Source organism: Oncorhynchus gorbuscha, linkage group LG13 (genome assembly GCF_021184085.1).
Source record: "Oncorhynchus gorbuscha isolate QuinsamMale2020 ecotype Even-year linkage group LG13, OgorEven_v1.0, whole genome shotgun sequence".
Classification (NCBI taxonomy): domain Eukaryota; kingdom Metazoa; phylum Chordata; class Actinopteri; order Salmoniformes; family Salmonidae; genus Oncorhynchus; species Oncorhynchus gorbuscha.
In genome coordinates this window covers 97,744,221-97,766,315 of record NC_060185.1, presented here as the reverse complement: position 1 = coordinate 97,766,315, position 22,095 = coordinate 97,744,221, and the positions used below count along the sequence as shown (strand labels likewise).

Here is a 22,095-nt window from a genome sequence, read left to right as displayed (position 1 = left end):
AGTACATGAGGTAAGAGCCCAATCAGCACTATGACATCACCTCTTATGATCCACTACAGATGTGGACCGAAGCTTTGGAGTGAAGTTCAACTCCCGACAGGACACTATACAGAGAGCGAGCGGCTCCGCTCCAAATGGCACCCTATTCTCTACAAGAGCTCTGATCTAAAGTAGTGCACTAGGGGCCCCGAATAGGGTGCGATTTGGGAAGCAGTGAGAGACAAGGTAACTACCTAATACACTAAACCAGATGTGTCTCCATACTGAGGCTTTATAATTGATTAATTTGACCTTTATTTAACTAGGCAAGTCAGTTAAGAACAAATTCTTATTTACAATGACCAAACCTGGACGACTCTGGGCCAATTGTGCGCCGCCCTATGGGATGTGTATGATATTAGCTAGCAGCACGACTCATCTGCTACTGTACATCAGGGATGGGCAACCGGTGCGTTTTGTTAGGCCTGAGGACCTGTAGAAACATCAAGGATCATCGATGGAAACAGGATGTACCTGTTGCTCAATTTCGAGTCTCAGAGCAAAAGGGTCTGAAAACGTATGCAAAAGTATAAATAATAAAAAACAGAAATACCTTATTTACATAAGTATTCAGACAATTTGCTATGAGACTCGAAATAGAGCTAAGGTGCATCCTGTTTCTATTGATCATCCTTGAGATGTTTCTACAACTTGATTGGAGTCCACCTGTGGTAAAATGCAATTGATTGGACATTATTTGGAAAAGGCACACACCTGTCTATATAAAAGGTCCCACAGTTGACAAAGGTTGTCAGAGCAAGAACCTAGCCAGGAGGTCGAAGGAATTGTCCGTAGAGCTCAGAGACAGGATTGTGTCGAGGCACAGATCTGGGGAAGGATACCAAATAAATGTCTTCAGCATTGAAGGTCCCCAAGAACACAGTGGCCTCCATCATTCTTAAATGGAATAAGTTTGGAAACCACCAAGACTCTTCCTAGAGCTGGCCACCGGGCTAAAGTGAGCAATCGGGGGAGAAGGGCCTTAGACTATTGGGTACTTTATCACCTCCCTGACTATCTAACAGAGCTCCAGAGTTCTTCCGTGGAGATGATAGAACCTTCCAGAAGCACAACCATCTCTGCAGCACTCCACCAAATCAGGCCTTTATGGTAGAGTGGCCAGACGGAAGCAACTCCTCAGTAAAAGGCACATGACAACCCGCTTGGAGTCTGCCAAAAGGCACATGACAACCCGCTTGGAGTCTGCCAAAAGGCACATGACAACCCGCTTGGAGTTTGCCAAAAGGCACCTAAAGGACTATCATGACGCTAGCTCTTTCAGTGAATTACCACAGGTCACCTAACTGACTAGATGATATTAACTAGCAGTCCGACACGACACCACAGGTCACCTAACTGACTAGATGATATTAACTAGCAGTCCAACACGACACCACAGATCACCTAACTGACTAGATGATATTAACTAGCAGTCCGACACCACAGGTCACCTAACTGACTAGATGATATTAACTAGCAGTCCGACACCACAGGTCACCTAACTGACTACAGGTCACCTAACTGACTAGATGATATTAACTAGCAGTCCAGACACCACAGGTCACCTAACTGACTAGATGATATTAACTAGCAGTCCGACACCACAGGTCACCTAACTGACTAGATGATATTAACTAGCAGTCCCGACACCACAGGTCACCTAACTGACTAGATGATATTAACTAGCAGTCCCGACACCACAGGTCACCTAACTGACTAGATGATATTAACTAGCAGTCCGACACGACACCACAGGTCACCTAACTGACTAGATGATATTAACTAGCAGTCCGACACGACACCACAGGTCACCTAACTGACTAGATGATATTAACTAGCAGTCCCGACACCACAGATCACCTAACTGACTAGATGATATTAACTAGCAGTCCAACACGACACCACAGGTCACCTAACTGACTAGATGATATTAACTAGCAGTCCAACACGACACCACAGATCACCTAACTGACTAGATGATATTAACTAGCAGTCCAACACGACACCACAGATCACCTAACTGACTAGATGATATTAACTAGCAGTCCGACACGACACCACAGGTCACCTAACTGACTAGATGATATTAACTAGCAGTCCGACACCACAGGTCACCTAACTGACTAGGTGATATTAACTAGCAGTCCGACACGACACCACAGGTCACCTAACTGACTAGATGATATTAACTAGCAGTCCGACACCACAGATCACCTAACTGACTAGATGATATTAACTAGCAGTCCGACACGACACCACAGGTCACCTAACTGACTAGATGATATTAACTAGCAGTCCAGACACCACAGATCACCTAACTGACTAGATGATATTAACTAGCAGTCCGACACGACACCACAGATCACCTAACTGACTAGATGATATTAACTAGCAGTCCAGACACCACAGATCACCTAACTGATTAGATGATATTAACTAGCAGTCCAGACACCACAGGTCACCTAACTGACTAGATGATATTAACTAGCAGTCCCGACACCACAGGTCACCTAACTGACTAGATGATATTAACTAGCAGTCCCGACACCACAGGTCACCTAACTGACTAGATGATATTAACTAGCAGTCCGACACCACAGGTCACCTAACTGACTAGATGATATTAACTAGCAGTCCGACACCACAGATCACCTAACTGACTAGATGATATTAACTAGCAGTCCGACACCACAGATCACCTAACTGGCTAGATGATATTAACTAGCAGTCCGACACGACACCACAGATCACCTAACTGACTAGATGATATTAACTAGCAGTCCAGACACCACACGCTAGGATTATACTAGCGTGAATGATTTTTTAAATGATGTCATGTAAGTTGGATCATTCCTGACATCAGACATGAGCCACATCACACTCAGTAGGGAGCAAGCTGCATATATGAACCTTAAAAACCACACGTGCACTCGGAGTCCCTACCTTGCCAGGCCTGCTGCAGCAAGGTCCCTAATGGCATTCTCTCCGCACAAGGCTCTGGTCAAACTAAGTGCACTATATAGTGAATAGGGTGCCACTTGGTGACGTATCAAAGTGCCCTTTAAAAAAATGTTAAACTCTTGGCTGTTAATACACACATCGGAGATCGTATGAAGAGAGAGGAGACGCCAGAATGTGCTTAGTAAGGGCCTTACTCAGCCTTGTCCCGGAGGCTTAACGAAATGTGTCAAAGTCTCAGATCACTGAGAGTACAAAGGTGTTCAACATCAGAGCACAAAATAAAATGGAGAGCGAGCCAGAGAAAGCCAAAGCAAGGCTGAACATCACAGGGCTAAACCCCGGCTGGAATACTGATTCCTGAGTCCCAAAAGGAGCCCTATTCCTTATCTAGTGCACTACATGGGGACTATGGTCTGATTTGGGATGCTCCCCCTGGTGTGTGAAGACATCGATTACCCCGTCCTATCCGGTTATTGATCCCTTTAGACTATTGGCTCATAAATGATCAGACGATTTTGGACCCTAAATCATTGGTTTCTGTCGTGTTCCACTAAGCTATACGATTCAACTGCTTTGATTCAGCACATTAAAACAGACCGAGGGAAAGTCCCGTAGCGGAGGATACAGCTCCCTTGGGAAGTGGGTTTATTTCAGCTTCCCTCGACTGTAGAAACCTGGGGGAAAAAAGCCAGGTCGTTCCAAGACTGATGCTGAAATTGGACGTCTATCCATGTCTTGAGGACGTTGAGACATTGCCCTGAAAAACAGCCACTAGGGGCAACATTGAGAGCTATTACTATAAAGAAGTTTTGGGTGATCCCATGACTCTGGGTGATCCCATGACTCTGGGTGATCCCATGACTCTGGGTGATCCCATGACTCTGGGTGATCCCATGACTCTGGGTGATCCCATGACTCTGGGTGATCCCATGACTCTGGCAGGTTGTGGATCAGAAGGTTGTGTGTTCGCTCCCAGTCGTGAACACTCATTTCTATTTTAACCCTAAACCTACAATAAATATATTCCTTATGAAAATCGACTTTTAAACATCAAGTTAATCTCGTGATCTACCCAGGCTGGAAACAATTACAGATACAACTAAAAGGTGTTGCAGAGAAACACCACACGCAGGCCCCTCCCCTCCCCACCACACGCAGGCCCCTCCCCTCCCCACCACACGCAGGCCCCTCCCCTCCACACCACACGCAGGCCCCTCCCCTCCACACCACACGCACCCCTCCCCTCCACACCACACGCAGGCCCCTCCACACCACACGCAGGCCCCTCAGGTGACTGGTATCCTGAGGCGGCATGGGCTGAGAGAAGGTGAACAGGGGGTTTTTGTGGAACAGTAGAGTAGAGAGTAGATTATAATAGAAACAGTAAAGCCTAGCAGATTATAATATAAACCAGTAGAGACAGTAAAGCCTAGCAGATTATAACATAAACCAGTAGAGACAGTAAAGCCTAGCAGATTATAATAGAAACCAGTAGAGACAGTAGAGCAGATTATAGTGAGTGGTGAGAGATGGAGTGATTAGTAAGAATGAGTGAAACGGTAGAGAGGGGTAGAGGCAGCAGAGTAGGTATGTGTGGGTGTGTGTCTCCGGCCTGTGATGGACACCACCTGTGTCGACGGCTCAGGTTTAGATCACAGCTGTTCCTGTTCTTCAGAAGGAAGGTGATATGGCTGCGTCCCAAATGGCACCTTATTCCCTATAGGGCCCTGGTCTAAAGTAGTGCACTATATAGGGAATAGGGCTCTGGTCTAAAGTAGTGCACTATATAGGGAATAGGGCCCTGGTCTAAAGTAGTGCACTATATATGGAATAGGGCCCTGGTCTAAAGTAGTGCACTACATAGGGAATAGGGCTCTGGTCTACTACAAAGTAGGGAATAGGGCTCTGGTCTAAAGTAGTGCACTATATAGGGAATAGGGCTCTGGTCTAAAGTAGTGTACTATATAGGGAATAGGGCTTTGGTCTAAAGTAGTGCACTATATAGGGAATAGGGCTCTGGTCTAAAGTAGTGCACTATATAGGGAATAGGGCTCTGGTCTAAAGTAGTGTACTATATAGGGAATAGGGCTTTGGTCTAAAGTAGTGTACTATATAGGGAATAGGGCTTTGGTCTAAAGTAGTGCACTATATAGGGAATAGGGCTCTGGTCTAAAGTAGTGCACTATATAGGGAATAGGGCTCTGGTCTAAAGTAGTGCACTACATAGGGAATAGGGCCCTGGTCTAAAGTAGTGCACTACATAGGGAATAGGGCCCTGGTCTAAAGTAGTGCACTATATAGGGAATAGGGCCCTGGTCTAAAGTAGTGCACTATATAGGGAATAGGGTGCCAATTGGGATGTCTAAAGTAGTGCACTTACATAGTAAAATGCTGTGCTCTGGATAAGAGTGTCCTAAATGACTTAAATGTAAATGTCTAAAGTAGTGCACTATATAGGAATAGGGCTCTGGTCTAAAGGAACTCTGGTCTAAAGTAGTGTACATATAGGGAATAGGGCCCCCTCACAGTTAGTCAATACTAGGAATAGGGCTCTGGTCTAAAGTAGGCACTACACCCCTCAAAGTTAGGGAATCAATACTATATAGGAAGGAAGTCTAAAGTAGGCACTATATAGGGAATAGGGCCCTAAAGTAGTGTACTATATAGGGAATAGGGCTCACAGTTAAAGTCAATACTAGGAAGGAATAGGAATTGGGATACATTTCATAGTAAAATGCTGTGCTCAGGCCTTTAGACGAGAGAGGGGGAAGGAACTAACATACCCCCTCACAGTTAGTCAATACTAGGAAGGAAGGAGGCACTACACCCCCTCACAGTTAGTCAATACTAGGAAGGAAGGAGGCACTACACCCCCTCACAGTTAGTCAATACTAGGAAGGAAGGAGGCACTACACCCCCTCACAGTTAGTCAATACTAGGAAGGAAGGAACTAACATACCCCCTCACAGTTAGTCAATACTAGGAAGGAAGGAGGCACTACACCCCCTCACAGTTAGTCAATACTAGGAAGGAAGGAGGCACTACACCCCCTCACAGTTAGTCAATACTAGGAAGGAAGGAGGCACTACACCCCCTCACAGTTAGTCAATACTAGGAAGGAAGGAGGCACTACACCCCCTCACAGTTAGTCAATACTAGGAAGGAAGGAAGGAGGCACTACACCCCCTCACAGTTAGTCAATACTAGGAAGGAAGGAAGGAGGCACTACACCCCCTCACAGTTAGTCAATACTAGGAAGGAAGGAAGGAGACTAGGAATACTAGGAAGGAAGGACACTACAAACCCTCACAGTTAGTCAATCAAAGGAAGGAGGCCACACCCCCTCACAGTTACAAACTAAAAAGGAGGCACATCACAGTTAGTCAATACTAGGAAGGAAGGAGGCAGTACACCCCATCACAGTTAGTCAATACTAGGAAGGAAGGAAGGAGACAACAAACCCTGCAACACATCAAACCACACCACATACAAATTAAAAATCACATGGTCTCATATGATCTGCCATTTGCAATTTAAAAAGTGGCGTATCGGCAAGACACTGACGGCGTATCGGCAAGACACTGACGGCGTATCGGCAAGACACTGACGGCGTATCGGCAAGACACTGACGGCGTATCGTTGAGTTTTCTATTAAAACAACGGAAAATCAGTCAAGCAGTTTCTTAAAAAATAAAAATAAAATAAAAACTTTAATTCTGATATCAGTGAAACCAATTTATAAAATACATGACTCATTCTGGTCAACAAGAAAAAAGTCAACCTATATCATTTCAAATGTCTCTTTAATGTCATCTATTACCGTGAACAGTAATATATTACATAAAGTTAAAACAGCTTGCTCTGTGGTGTTGGTATGAACTATAGTATTTTAAAAGGAGAGGTCTACGAGTACCTTTCAACCTACTGTGTTTTATTAAAGGTGAGGTCTACCAGTACCTTTCAACCTACTGTGTTTTATTAAAGGTGAGGTCTACCAGTACCTTTCAACCTACTGTGTTTTATTAAAGGAGAGGTCTACCAGTACCTTTCAACCTACTGTGTTTTATTAAAGGAGAAGTCTACCAGTACCTTTCAATCGACTGTGTTTTATTAAAGGTGAGGTCTACCAGTACCTTTCAATCTGCTGTGTTTTAAAACACCTCTCACCTGTCCTTACAGGTGGCCATTTTCTCTATGCACATTTGACTAAACTGACAATGCAAGTTCAGTGCCTCAGTTCCCTACACTGCCAGTTCCCCATAGCCTCAGTTCCCTACACTGCCAGTTCCCCATAGCCCAGCCCTACACTGCCAGTTCCCCATAGCCCAGCCCTACACTGCCAGTTCCCCATAGCCCAGCCCTACACTGCCAGTTCCCCATAGCCCAGCCCTACACTGCCAGTTCCCCATAGCCCAGCCCTACACTGCCAGTTCCCCATAGCCCAGCCCTACACTGCCAGTTCCCCATAGCCCAGCCCTACACTGCCAGTTCCCCATAGCCCAGCCCTACACTGCCAGTTCCCCATAGCCCAGCCCTACACTGCCAGTTCCCCATAGCCCAGCCCTACACTGCCAGTTCCCCATAACCCAGCCCTACACTGCCAGTTCCCCATAACCCAGCCCTACACTGCCAGATACACAGCTAGCCAGCTTCTCCTTACAACACAGCTCTGGCCTGGGAGATGCACAGCTAGCTAGCTTCTCCTTGCGTCAGAGCTCTGGCCTGGGAGATACACAGCTAGCCAGCTTCTCCTTACATCACTCACAGCACAGCTGATGGAAGCCCATAAATATCCCAATGAGAAATGGAAAGTAGAGCCTTGCTGGCTGCTGGAAGGCTCCAGTATCTACCGCAGTGACAGTAAATACTGGAGCACTAACTCAAGGTAAATCTAGTTCTGATAGTGACTCACAACACAATTCATTCACCAGAACCAGTCCTTTACAACAAAGGCCGCTGCTAGACGTACTCCACCTTAGTGTCAGCTCCTAGCAGGAAGTCAAGGAGAACACAGCCATGTCAGTGTGTAAGTGATTCATAACACGAGTCATCCAGGTTTAACCAGATGATGTAGCCTTTTATTTAAGACCTTTCCTTTGTAACAAAGCTGTTGGGGCCAGAACCAATCAGCGAGAACACCTAGCATTAACTCAAAGCTGTAGGGGGGGTCTAGATACTACTAGGTGCTCTTGAATCTCAACAAGAGCACCTAGTAGTATCTGAAGGTCAACCAGCCCTGTTTGAGGGTTAGAGATGACGACATTCAACCAGCCCTGTTTGGGGGGGGCGGGGCTGGGCTGGGGGGGGCGGGGCTGGTTTTTCTTCCAGTGATGTCCGCGGTAAAGCATTCCTTTGGGGATGTGAGAAGGTAGTCATGCGGTGTTCTGGGAGACTGATGATGATGTCAGGACACTTGGGCTGAGTCCCAAATGGAACTCTAGTCCCTACATTTATTCATTTAAGGCTAATCAGTAGTGCACCACTTTTGACCAGGCCCATAGGGAATAGGGCACTACTTTTGACCAAGCCCATAGGACACTAATTTTGACCAGGCCCATAGGGAATAGGACACTACTTTTGACCAGGCCCATAGGGAATAGGACACTAATTTTGACCAGGCCCATAGGGCTTTGGTGCACTAGGGAATAGGGTGTCATTTGGGAAACAATGTATATGCCCTATATAGGGACACAGCCTATGTGTAGGGCACTATATATACCATCCAGTAGTTTGTGTCGGGGGGCTAGGGTCAGTTTGTTATATCTGGAGTACTTCTCCTGTCTTATTCGGTGTCCTGTGTGAATCTAAGTGTGCATTCTCTAATTCTCTCCTTCTCTCTTTCTCGGAGCACCTGAGCCCAAGGACCATGCCCCAGGACTACCTGACATGATGACTCCTTGCTGTCCCCAGTCCACCTGGCTGTGCTGCTGCTCCAGTTTCAACTGTTCTGCCTTATTATTATACGACCATGCTGGTCATTTATGAACATTTGAACATCTTGGTCATGTTCTGTTATAATCTCCACCCGGCACAGCCAGAAGAGGACTGGCCACCCCTCATAGCCTGGTTCCTCTCTACCTGGTACAGCCAGAAGAGGACTGGCCACCCCTCATAGCCTGGTTCCTCTCTCGGTTTCTTCCTAGGTTTCGGCCTTTCTAGGGAGTTTTTCCTAGCCACCGTGCTTCTACACCTGCATTGCTTGCTGTTTGGGGTTTTAGGCTGGGTTTCTGTACAGCACTTTGAGATATCAGCTGATGTACGAAGGGCTATATAAATCAATTTGACTATATAGGGAAGAGGGACACAGCCAATGGATACCGGGAAGAGAAAGGGCTCTGCTGTTGCCAGGGTCTCTGCTGTTGCCAGGGTCTGGGAGGGGGAGAGAAATGAGGAATGACAGCATTCCAGGAATTTAGAGGAAACATTGTGTTCCTGGCTCATACAGGGAGAGGACAGAAGCAGAGCATTCAGACATATACCATCCTACACACACACACACTGCTGTGAACACACACACAGCTCTGAACCAATAGCAGAGGAACAGAAACCCTCAACAGGTCAACCATCTAGAAAGCCACGAATGGACCTAAAAATCAGTTGCCTGGCCAAACTCAAAAACACATACAGCCATATAATCTAACCTTCTCAAAGCTACCAACTGTCACACACACACAATAACTAGCACTATTTGCACATTGCTTAATAAAAAATTAAAATGTAGCTGTGACTAGAATACTTTACATGTCTTGATATTTTAAAACCTTTGAGTGCGACGCTTAGTGTTCATTTCTAATAGTTTGTTTCTTCTCACTTTTGTTTATCGATTTTACTTACTTTGGCAATGTAAACATATGTTTCCCATGCTGTTTAGAGAGGCAGAGCGAGAGGCCGAGCGAGAGGCCGAGCGAGAGGCCGAGCCGAGCGAGGCCGAGCGAGAGGCCGAGCGAAAGGCCATCTCTTCAGCCTCTCTCTGAAGCTTTAGTCTTGCCGTCAGTAGGATTGTTCTTTATTGTGTAAATCAGCTCTCGCTCTCTCTGGGCTGAGACGATACTTCAGGGGGCCTGGGACAGAGAGACACAGACCAGACCACCCACACATCACTTCCTGGAGGTCCAGCCAGTCACAGCCTGAGAGGGAAGTCTGTCAGCCAGTCAGAGCGGCTAGACGAGGGGGCGACTAGACTTTTTATTACGCTACAAGTCAGTCAACAGTCTGAGACAGGGGCCTCTGCTAGTATGGCATCAGCCAGCCTGAGCTTAAAGGAAAAGGCCTTTCATTATGAAATCAGTCAGTCAACAGGGATCTACTAGCATGACTGTACTGTCACTATGGAAACAGCCAGGGGATATAACCTAAACGGGTGGTGTAAACCCCAAGTATGACTGTAGTGTCACTATGGAAACAGCCAGGGGATATAACCTAAACGGGTGGTGTAAACCCCAAGTATGACTGTAGTGTCACTATGGAAACAGCCAGGGGATATAACCTAAACGGGTGGTGTAAACCCCAAGTATGACTGTAGTGTCACTATGGAAACAGCCAGGGGATATAACCTAAACGGGTGGTGTAAACCCCAAGTATGACTGTACTGTCACTATGGAAACAGCCAGGGGATATAACCTAAACGGGTGGTGTAAACCCCAAGTATGACTGTAGTGTCACTATGGAAACAGCCAGGGGATATAACCTAAACGGGTGGTGTAAACCCCAAGTATGACTGTAGTGTCACTATGGAAACAGCCAGGGGATATAACCTAAACGGGTGGTGTAAACCCCAAGTATGACTGTAGTGTCACTATGGAAACAGCCAGGGGATATAACCTAAACGGGTGGTGTAAACCCCAAGTATGACTGTAGTGTCACTATGGAAACAGCCAGGGGATATAACCTAAACGGGTGGTGTAAACCCCAAGTATGACTGTAGTGTCACTATGGAAACAGCCAGGGGATATAACCTAAACGGGTGGTGTAAACCCCAAGTATGACTGTAGTGTCACTATGGAAACAGCCAGGGGATATAACCTAAACGGGTGGTGTAAACCCCAAGTATGACTGTACTGTCACTATGGAAACAGCCAGGGGATATAACCTAAACGGGTGGTGTAAACCCCAAGTATGACTGTACTGTCACTATGGAAACAGCCAGGGGATATAACCTAAACGGGTGGTGTAAACCCCAAGTATGACTGTACTGTCACTATGGAAACAGCCAGGGGATATAACCTAAACGGGTGGTGTAAACCCCAAGTATGACTGTACTGTCACTATGGAAACAGCCAGGGGATATAACCTAAACGGGTGGTGTAAACCCCAAGTATGACTGTACTGTCACTATGGAAACAGCCAGGGGATATAACCTAAACGGGTGGTGTAAACCCCAAGTATGACTGTACTGTCACTATGGAAACAGCCAGGGGATATAACCTAAACGGGTGGTGTAAACCCCAAGTATGACTGTAGTGTCACTATGGAAACAGCCAGGGGATATAACCTAAACGGGTGGTGTAAACCCCAAGTATGACTGTAGTGTCACTATGGAAACAGCCAGGGGATATAACCTAAACGGGTGGTGTAAACCCCAAGTATGACTGTACTGTCACTATGGAAACAGCCAGGGGATATAACCTAAACGGGTGGTGTAAACCCCAATTATGACTGTAGTGTCACTACACTAATACGACAACAAGCAGTCAATAGCCCATGGCAACGGCCTGTTACTACGACTGTAGTCATGTGTGTCATTCTCCATGTCTGTAAACAGCCCATCAAGGTGACATAACCCTACTGAAACAGCTCAGCGTGTGGAGATGGACGCCGAGGTGTCCTTCAGTCATTTATGATACAAGAGGAAACTCAGTCTGATAATACCTGCAGTATGAACATACCAGAGTCCCCATCCTGTCTGATAATACCTGCAGTATAAACATACCAGAGTCCCCATCCTGTCTGATAATACCGTATGAACATACATATAAACATACAGAGTCCCCATCCTGTCTGATAATACCGGCAGTATGAACATACCAGAGTCCCCATCCTGTCTGATAATACCTGCAGTATGAACATACCAGAGTCCCCATCCTGTCTGATAATACCTGCAGTATGAACGTACCAGAGTCCCCATCCTGTCTGATAATACCTGCAGTATAAACACCAGGGTTTCAGCAACCTTTTCCACCTGGAGTGCTAATTTATCTGACCATTTCTACGTGACAGTTCTGATTTTTATATGCACATCTTGGTGAAACGGTTTCATCTATAATAGTCTTTGCCTCTCAGTCAGTCATGGGGTTCTTCTTTGTTGGTAGGGAAGAAACACAGATCCTGTTCTCTCACCGATCCAGAAGAAACATGTTATGATACTAGGCTGGTACTGAGCGAGCGAGCGAGCGTGGACGGGCGGGCAGGCGAGATCGCGAGGGAAGGCAGGCGAGTGTGCCAGGGCGTGCAGAGGAGGCAGAAAGAAATAGTACAAGAGGTAGGAAGAGCCACAGAGTCCACGTACAAACAGGCTGGTTCAGCCGCTCCCTCCATCACAGGCACACCGACCAATGTTGCACTTATAAGGGCTGGAGTCCCTGTGTTGGGTGTCACTCTGTTCCATAGCCAGTTGTTTATGGACAATCAGAGAAATCATTTAGCTACGTACGCTTCATTTAGCTAAGATACAGTGACCTAACACAGTAACAAGTTGTTCCTGGGCAAGCCTAAACAAGCCATAACATGTCCTTATGAGGAGAGAGAGAGAGAGAGAGAGAGAGAGAGAGAGAGAGAAGTGGAGCAACTCAGTCTGATACTGTATCATACATACTGATTACATCCCAAATGGCCCTCCTCTTCACTAGAGCCCTATGGACCCTGATCAAAAAGGAGTGCTCTAGTGCACAGGGTAATAGGGTGTGATTTGGGACACACCCCACTGACACATGTCAGAGGAATGCATGAACTGAGAGGCAACTGTTAGTTTCAGAGCTGAAACATGGATTTAATGCCACCCATCATAGCTAGCTGTTCTCCCCCCCCCCCATAGTTTCAGAGCTGAAACATGGATTTAATGCCACCCATCATAGCTAGCTGTTCTTCCCCCCCCCCCATAGTTTCAGAGCTGAAACATGGATTTAATGCCACCAATCATAGCTAGCTGTCCCCCCCCCATAGTTTCAGAGCTGAAACATGGATTTAATGCCACCAATCATAGCTAGCTGTCCCCCCCCCATAGTTTGAGCTGAAACATGGATTTAATGCCACCCATCATAGCTAGCTGTCCCCCCCCCCCATAGTTTGCTGTTCAAATAAAACCCACAACAGGTGTCATGTCAGACCCAGGGTTCAGGTGACACTGGGGTCAAGGAGCTTATGCTACATTCAGATATAGACGCTTTCAAAATAGCTGCTTAGGAATTGTAGCATATGGATGAAACATATCCGGTCGATTGACAGAGTAACGTGTAACTTGTATAATGTGCAACCTGTATAACAGACATACAGACCCCCCCCCCAGGTCAAACAAACACAACCTGTATAACAGCCACAAAACAAACACAACCTGCCAGACATCAAACAAACACAACCTGACCCCCCCAGGTCAAACAAACACAACCTGTATAACAGACACAAAGCCAGACATACAGACCCCCCAGGTCAAACAAACACAACCTGTATAACAGACACAAAGCCAGACATACAGACCCCCAGGTCAAACAAACACAACCTGTATAACAGACACAAAGCCAGACATACAGACCCCCCCAGGTCAAACAAACACAACCTGTATAACAGACACAAAGCCAGACCCCCCCCAGGTCAAACAAACACACAGCAAATGACACACACACACACACACACACAGGCTATATGTATTTATAGGCCTGGCTCATACTTGAATCTACTCTGTGGTAGACTGGATTCAAACACCTTCAGATACAATGAGTCAGGATTTATATTGTATTCTTAAGTTTCCTGCTCCAGGGTTATATTTACTACTTGATAAACGTATTTACTATTACGTATTGATTTCTTTCGCCGAATTGACACGAAAATAAACGAGACAGACAGAAAGAGCGAACGAGAGACAAACGCAAAATATCATTATCGCCAATGAATAACACACGTTCTACATGTTCTCTGAGTTGTGCGTGACCTTAGGGTGGCAACACACACATGGGGATTCCTCCCTTCTGGTGGCTTCCTTCAACCAGACGTTCATCTTATTTCAGATCATTTCCATGTGGTCCTTCTGTAGCTCAGTTGGTAGAGCATGGCGCTTGTAACGCCAGGGTAGTGGGTTCGATCCCCGGGACCACCCATAAGTAGAATGTATGCACACATGACTGTAAGTCGCTTTGGATAAAAGCGTCTGCTAAATGGCATATATTTCCACAATGTAGGACTGCACAATAAGGGACCTCCCCCCACCCCCCCCCCAAAAAAAACAGAGGTCTTATTTTTAACCAAATATTGAAATTGTGATAAGACTTGAGATTTAGATAAAACAGTTAGTTGAACTGTTGGAATCCTGGAAATATAATGAGTATTCTAATTATACAGTTATAATGTAATAAAGTACATTTTGAATAGAGTGTTTGACCTGACAATGAATGAAAGTCAGGAGGCATTCATAGAATACCAATAGGATCCCTATAGAGGCCTTATTGTGAAAGGGTAGGAACCAAAGTGTTGGTCAGTGTTTCCCAGGGGAGTGGGACCCTACAATCTTTGGCTACATTAAAATGGTTTCTCTTCCTTCATGTAGGTAACATTCATGCTTTGCGTATTCCTCTCAGATTTAGAAGACACTGTTGCACAAACATGCTGATTTAGGTCTACACCATCACAGGTATCAGTATTAGCTAGCTAAGAAAATACCAACTACCTGTTTGCAAACAGTAAGATACAAAACCAAGTGTAATTATAGAACACTTGCGGAATTATATTAAGAAGCAAATTGGAAAGCTGCATCGTTGGCATCAATCAACATATTGTGGCATCGACCATGCAGACTGAAGAGTGGACAGTCGGCAGATGATCTCTGGTGGTCGAGCAACATGGCTCGGTGAGTGTCACACACACACACACACACACACACACACACAGCTTACCCTGGACACCGTGAGGGGCATGCTGAAGTCCTTCCCCCCCTGAAGTCTGAAGCCCCATGGTGCTGGACCGTTGAGGGTTATACAGTATATACTCATGGCCTATAGAGGAGAGAAGAGAGAGGGTTATTCATGGAATATATAAGAGAGAGGACACACTGAACAAAAAATATAAAACATGTAAAGTGTTGGTTCCATGTTTGATGAGCTGAAATAACAGATCCCTGAAATGTTCTATAGACACAAAAAAAGGTTATTTCTCTCATTTTGTGCATAAATTAGCCTACATCCCTGTTAGTGAGCATTTCTCCTTTGCCAAGACGGCATATCAATAAGCGGATGAAACAGCATGATCATTACACAGGTGCACCTTGTGCTCCGGACAATAAGACGTCACTCTAAAATGTGCAGTTTTGTCACAACACAATGCCACAGATGTCTGACGTTTTGTGGGAGCGTGCGATTGCCATGCTGACTGCAGGAATGTCCACCGATGTCGTTGTAGAGAATTTGGCAGTAAGTCCAACCTGCCTCACAACAGCAGACCACGTGTAACCACGCCAGCCCAGGACCTCCACATCCGGCTTATTCACCTGAGGGATCATCTGACCAGCCACCTGGACAGCTGATGAAACTGAGGAGTATTTCTGTCTGTATTTTGTTTTTTACTTGTGGAGCAAAACCCTCATTCTGATTGGCTGGGCCTGACTCCCCATGGCATCGCCTCTGCCCAGTCATGTAAAATCCATAGATTAGGTCCGAATGAATTTATTTCAATTGACCTACAAATGAGCTAAAAGGTTTTAAACCCTAAATCTTCTACACTGGGAACCATTTAACACACGTTCTCAGTTGTTTTCATGTCGCCCAGAAAGCAAGCAAACAAGGAGTCAGGGCCTCTTCACACCACTTTGACTGACCCCCCACACACAAAGGACAGAGATACCTGAAGAGACGGAACTAGATTCAAATCTTTTTTTTTTTTAAAAGAGACGTCTCCCACACTACCTCCTGAGGTAGGCATCTACGCCACATAGCTCCTCTGAGTGGTACGTGTGTAAAGACAACAGAAAATTACCTTAATGCTCCATTTGTTTGTTTGTTTGTTTGTTTGCCAGATTGAAAATTAAAAAGGAGTTTGTGAATCATTGCATTGAAATCAAGTGTGCAACGACTTAGATGAGAAGCTCCTGTATAGTTTGAAATTCTCTCTTTATTTTGTTTGTCTCTATACTATTGTATTTACAGTATGATAAATAGCTTTACACGGGTGAGGGAAGAATGTGATTCTAGCCACATCCAAGGAGTGGAAACAGAAAAGTTGCAAATCCGAAGTTGGAGACAGACCCGACTAGACATATTTTACTAGACATATTTTACTAATGTAAATCCACCCTTAAAGAATTTTTTTTTTTTTTTAAAAGGTCAGGACCCTTTAAAACCAGGGACACACAAAAAGAAGGAATGTGCCACGACCCGCTCTAACACACTGGTTGAGAAACAGTCTAATTAATGCAAGGCTAAACTAACTCGAAGCGTTGCAAGACGCCAGCTGTGCAAACTGATTGGAATGTCTACCCACGGAATCCCACAGGATGTCTACCCACGGAATCCCACAGGATGTCTACCCACGGAATCCCACAGGATGTCTACCCACGGAATCCCACAGGATGTCTACCCACGGAATCCCACAGGATGTCTACCCACGGAATCCCACAGGATGTCTACCCACGGAATCCCACAGGATGTCTACCCACGGAATCCCACAGGATGTCTACCCACGGAATCCCACAGGATGTCTACCCACAGGATGTCTACCCACGGAATCCCACAGGATGTCTACCCATGGAATCCCACAGGATGTCTACCCATGGAATCCCACAGGATGTCTACCCACGGAATCCCACAGGATGTCTACCCACGGAATCCCACAGGATGTCTACCCATGGAATCCCACATGATGTCTACCCATGGAATCCTACAGGAAGAGAGTGCAAGGAGTTATTTATTACAGAATAACTAGAAGACTATTTTCATACAAATATCTCATTAACATTAGAACAGTTACAGGCCTGGGGTCAGATTCAAGGAGAACAGAGGACCCGAAATGGAGTGTCTACATCAATTCTTGACCAATAAGAAACGACCCCCCCCCCGTTGCAAAACGTTTTGCTACGTTGTGCACTAATAAATACAACCCAGAGTCACATCCACCTCTGGTCTGAACGACACACTGACAGTCAGACATGCAGTATCAAGAGAACAGCAGAGAGACATTGCCTTTACATTCAGGTGACCCCAAACAGACTTACAGTACCAGTCAAAAGTTGACACACCTACTCATTCAAGGGTTTTTCTTCAGTTAAAAAAATATATTTTCTACATTGTACAATACTAGTGAAGACGTCAAAACTGTGAAATACTACCTAATTCCATAGGTGTTAACCAAAAAAAGTGTTAAACAAATCTAAATATATTTTATGTCCTTATAAGTAGCCACCCTTTGCCTAGATGACAGCTTTGCACACTCTTGGCATTCTCTCAACCAGCTTCATGAGGAATGCTTTTCCAACAGTCTTGAAGAGTTCCCACGTATGCTGAGCACTTGTTAGCCATTTTTCCTTCACTCTGCAGTCCAACTCATCCCAAACCATCTCAAATTGGGTTGAGGTCAGGTGATTGTGGAGGCCAGGTCATCTGATGCAGCACTCGATCACTCTCCTTCTTGGTCAAATAGTCCTTACACAGCCTGGAGGTGTGTTGGGTCATTGTCCTGTTGAAAAACACATGATAGTCCCACTACGTGCAAACCAGATGGGATGGCGTATCACTGCAGAATGCTGTGGTAGACATGCTGGTTAAGTGTGCCTTGAATTCTAAATAAATCAGACCATGTCACCAGCAAAGCACCCCCCACACCATCACACCTCCTCCTCCATGCTTCACGGTGGGAACCACACATGTAGAGATCATCCGTTCACCTACTCTGTCTCACAAAGACACGGCGGTTGGAACCAAACATCTCAAATTTGGACTCAAGACTAAAAGGACAGATTTCAACCGGTCTAATGTCAATTGCTCGTGTTTCTTGGCCCAAGCAAGTCTCTTCTTCTTGTTGGTGTCCTTTGGTAGTGGTTTCTTTGCAGTATTTTGACCATGAAGGACTGATTCAGTCTCCTCTAAACAGTTGACGTTGAGATGTGTCTGTTACTTAAAACTCGGTTAAGAATTTATTTGGGCTGTAATGTCTGAGGCTGATAACTCTAAATAACGGATCCTCTGCAGCAGAGGTAACTCTGGGTCTTTCTTTCCTGTGGCGGTCCTCATGACAGCCAGTTTCAACACAGCGCTTAATGGTTTTTGAAACTTGCAAAGTTCTTGACATTTTCCTGAATGACTGACCTTCATGTCTTAAAGTAATCCTCCTCTGTAGCTCAGTTGGTAGAGCATGGCGCTTGTAACGCCAGGGTAGTGGGTTCAATCCCCGGGACCACCCATACGTAGAATGTATGCACACATGACTGTAAGTCGCTTTGGATAAAAGCGTCTGCTAAATGGTATATATTATTATATTAATAATGTACTGTTGTTTCTCTTTGCTTAATTGATCTGTTCTTGCCATAATATGGACTTGGTATTTTACCAAATAGTAGATAGACCTATATACCAACCCTACCTTGTCACAACACAACTGATTGGTTCAAACGCATTAAGGAAATAAATTCCACAAATTCACTATTAACAAGGCACACCTGTTAATTTAAATGTATTCCAGGCAACTACCTCGTGAAGCTGGTTGAGAGAAAGCCAAGAATGTGGAAAGCTGTCAAGGCAACGGGTGGCTACTTTGCAAAATCTCAAATATTAAATATTTTTGATTTGTGTTTACCACTTCCTGTGTGATTCCACATGTCATCGTTTTTAAAATGTCTCCACTATTATTCTACAATGTAGAAAATAGTACAAATATAAATAAAATAAACCCTGGAATGAGTCAAATCAAGTGTATTTATAAATCCCTTCGTACATCAGCTGATATCTCAAAGTGCTGTACAGAAACCCAACCTAAAACCTCCAAACAGCAAGCAATGCAGGTGTAGAAGCACGGTGGCTAGGTGTGTCCAAGCTTTTGACTGGTATACAGGGCGCCTTATAGTGCATTTAGCTAAAGGTATGTCTAGTCACAGCAATAAAGTTACATGAATGGCATACCATGTATAGACCACAAAATAGGCTAAATCTGTCCATTGTTATGTCCTTGTTATAAACTAAATTAATATGTAGGACTAGTACAATTCTGTCATGTGACATCCAGGAAACAAAACAGAGGCAAAGTAGCCTAGTGGTTAGAGCGTTGGACTAGTAACCAGCAGGTAGCCTAGTGGTTAGAGCGTTGGACCAGTAACCAGCAGGTAGCCTAGTGGTTAGAGCGTTGGACCAGTAACCAGCAGGTAGCCTAGTGGTTAGAGCGTTGGACCAGTAACCAGCAGGTAGCCTAGTGGTTAGAGCATTGGACCAGTAACCAGCAGGTAGCCTAGTGGTTAGAGTGTTGGACCAGTAACCAGCAGGTAGACTAGTGGTTAGAGTGTTGGGTCAGTAACCAGCAGGTAGAGTGTTGGGTCAGTAACCAGCAGGTAGACTAGTGGTTAGAGCGTTGGACTAGTAACCAGCAGGTAGCCTAGTGGTTAGAGCGTTGGACCAGTAACCAGCAGGTAGCCTAGTGGTTAGAGCGTTGGACCAGTAACCAGCAGGTAGCCTAGTGGTTAGAGCGTTGGACCAGTAACCAGCAGGTAGCCTAGTGGTTAGAGCGTTGGACTAGTAACCAGCAGGTAGCCTAGTGGTTAGAGCATTGGACCAGTAACCAGCAGGTAGCCTAGTGGTTAGAGTGTTGGACCAGTAACCAGCAGGTAGCCTAGTGGTTAGAGTGTTGGGTCAGTAACCAGCAGGTAGACTAGTGGTTAGAGTGTTGGGTCAGTAACCAGCAGGTAGACTAGTGGTTAGAGCGTTGGACCAGTAACCAGCCGGTAGCCTAGTGGTTAGAGTGTTGGACCAGTAACCAGCAGGTAGCCTAGTGGTTAGAGTGTTGAGTCAGTAACCAGCAGGTAGACTAGTGGTTAGAGTGTTGGACCAGTAACCAGCAGGTAGCCTAGTGGTTAGAGTGTTGGGTCAGTAACTGAAAGGTTGCAAGATTCCATCCCCCGAGCTGACAAGGTACAAATCTGTCGTTCTGCCCCTGAACAAGGCAGTTAACCCACTGTTCCTAGGCCGTCATTGAAAATAAGAATTTGTTCTTAACGGACTTACCTAGTTAAATAAAAAGGTACCATTTTTTATACATGTTTTTTTTAAGAGGGACACTTCTAGAGAATGTATTTACGCGATCCACTCTTATACTAGCCAAAAGTCAGTCTGTACGCAAACAAATATGCTTCAAATCCTTAGAAATTGTATAATTGCCGTCGTTGTTAAAACGTATCTGTCAAACTAATACAGGTCTAATTACATTGCTACAGCGTATTCCCTTCGTTCACAGCCAGCACAACACATGTCATTTTAAGAACCAAGGACAACCTGAAACCTTAGGCCATGACACTTACTGCTCTCGCCAAATGAGTTACAAGCCTAATGATAACCTCAACCCACACCCACCCACCATAACGCTCTCCTCCAAGGCATCCAAAACCTCACCATGACAGAGCTACCTGCAACGCAAACATACCTTGTCCTGATGAGGCCGTCCTGGTAACCCAAAGCTGCCAGAAAGCTACAGAAGTGCTAGAGTACTGCAGTAGGATGGGCTGACTCTTTCCCTCCCCCCAGTGACATAGCTAGGCAGACAGGCAAGCCCTCCCTCCCGCCCTCCCCACCCCACACACACACTCCTCTCCTCAGAGAGCTATATAAGGAATGTAAAACTACACCGAACTATTTCAGCCCTACACCCACATGAGTCACGGAGAGGGGGGCAGCAAACGGAGAGAAGGAGCAGGAGAGGAACATCAGCTACCCATATTACCTGGCACAGGCTTTGCACATAAAAGCCAAAAGAGATTTAGAACGGGAGGAATGGCGAGGAGGAAGAGAAGTGAAGACCACTGAGGAACACATTCCTTCCAGAGGACATGAAGTACATTATAACCTCAACCAAACCAGCAATTAGAATATAGGACATCAAAAGAGACAGACCTGGTTTGACTTTTCTATATGCAGTGAAAAATCTATAACTTTATGTTTAAAACACAATCAAAAATAATTGATCATGTGTAGGCTACATGTACTTATTGATACCCTAAAAACAAAGTCGATTAGAAAATGCTATGTCTGCCCTCTGAACTAGCTCCTGGTAGTGTGTTCATATAGACGTCAACGAGAGTAGCTCTCCACAGCCTAGTAGTATCCTACATATCTAAATAGGTGTTACATCTATAGACTGATGTGATGTGTGAAAGGTCACGCGAACAAACAAACAAAGGATGGTAACAAGTTTAGAAGAGCAGCCAGACGTTAACGCCCAGAAAAAAACAGGTAAATAAACACTGAAATACCCCCGTGAGCTAAATGAGACTCGTTCATATGCTGCAATACCCCCGTGAGCTAAATGAGACTCGTTCATATGCTGCAATACCCCCATGAGCTAAATGAGACTCGTTCATATGCTGCAATACCCCCGTGAGCTAAATGAGACTCGTTCATATGCTGCAATACCCCGTGAGCTAAATGAGACTCGTTCATATGCTGCAATACCCCGTGAGCTAAATGAGACTCGTTCATATGCTGCAATACCCCCATGAGCTAAATGAGACTCGTTCATATGCTGCAATAGCCCCGTTAGCTAAATGAGACTCGTTCATATGCTGCAATACCCCCGTTAGCTAAATGAGACTCGCTGCAATACCCCGTGAGCTAAATGAGACTGCAATGCTGCAATACCCCCCCGTGAGCTAAATGAGACTCGTTCATATGCTGCAATACCCCGTGAGCTAAATGAGACTTAGCTGCA

At 45.3% G+C, this 22,095-nt stretch overlaps 1 protein-coding gene across 3 annotated transcripts in view; it reads right to left on the bottom strand.

Annotated features, from left to right (window-relative positions):
- LOC123993767 (PDZ and LIM domain protein 7-like) overlaps positions 1 to 22,095 on the bottom strand; it is a 74,207-nt gene that overhangs the window by 49,755 nt on the left and 2,357 nt on the right. For 2 of the 3 annotated variants that reach the window (XM_046296245.1, XM_046296247.1), the window contains exon 2: positions 15,099 to 15,197. In XM_046296245.1, coding sequence (XP_046152201.1) covers positions 15,099 to 15,197 — 99 coding nt within the window. Of the gene's footprint in view, positions 1 to 15,098; positions 15,198 to 20,814; positions 20,948 to 22,095 lie in introns of those variants that run through there. The other variant, XM_046296246.1, reaches the window with a different exon arrangement.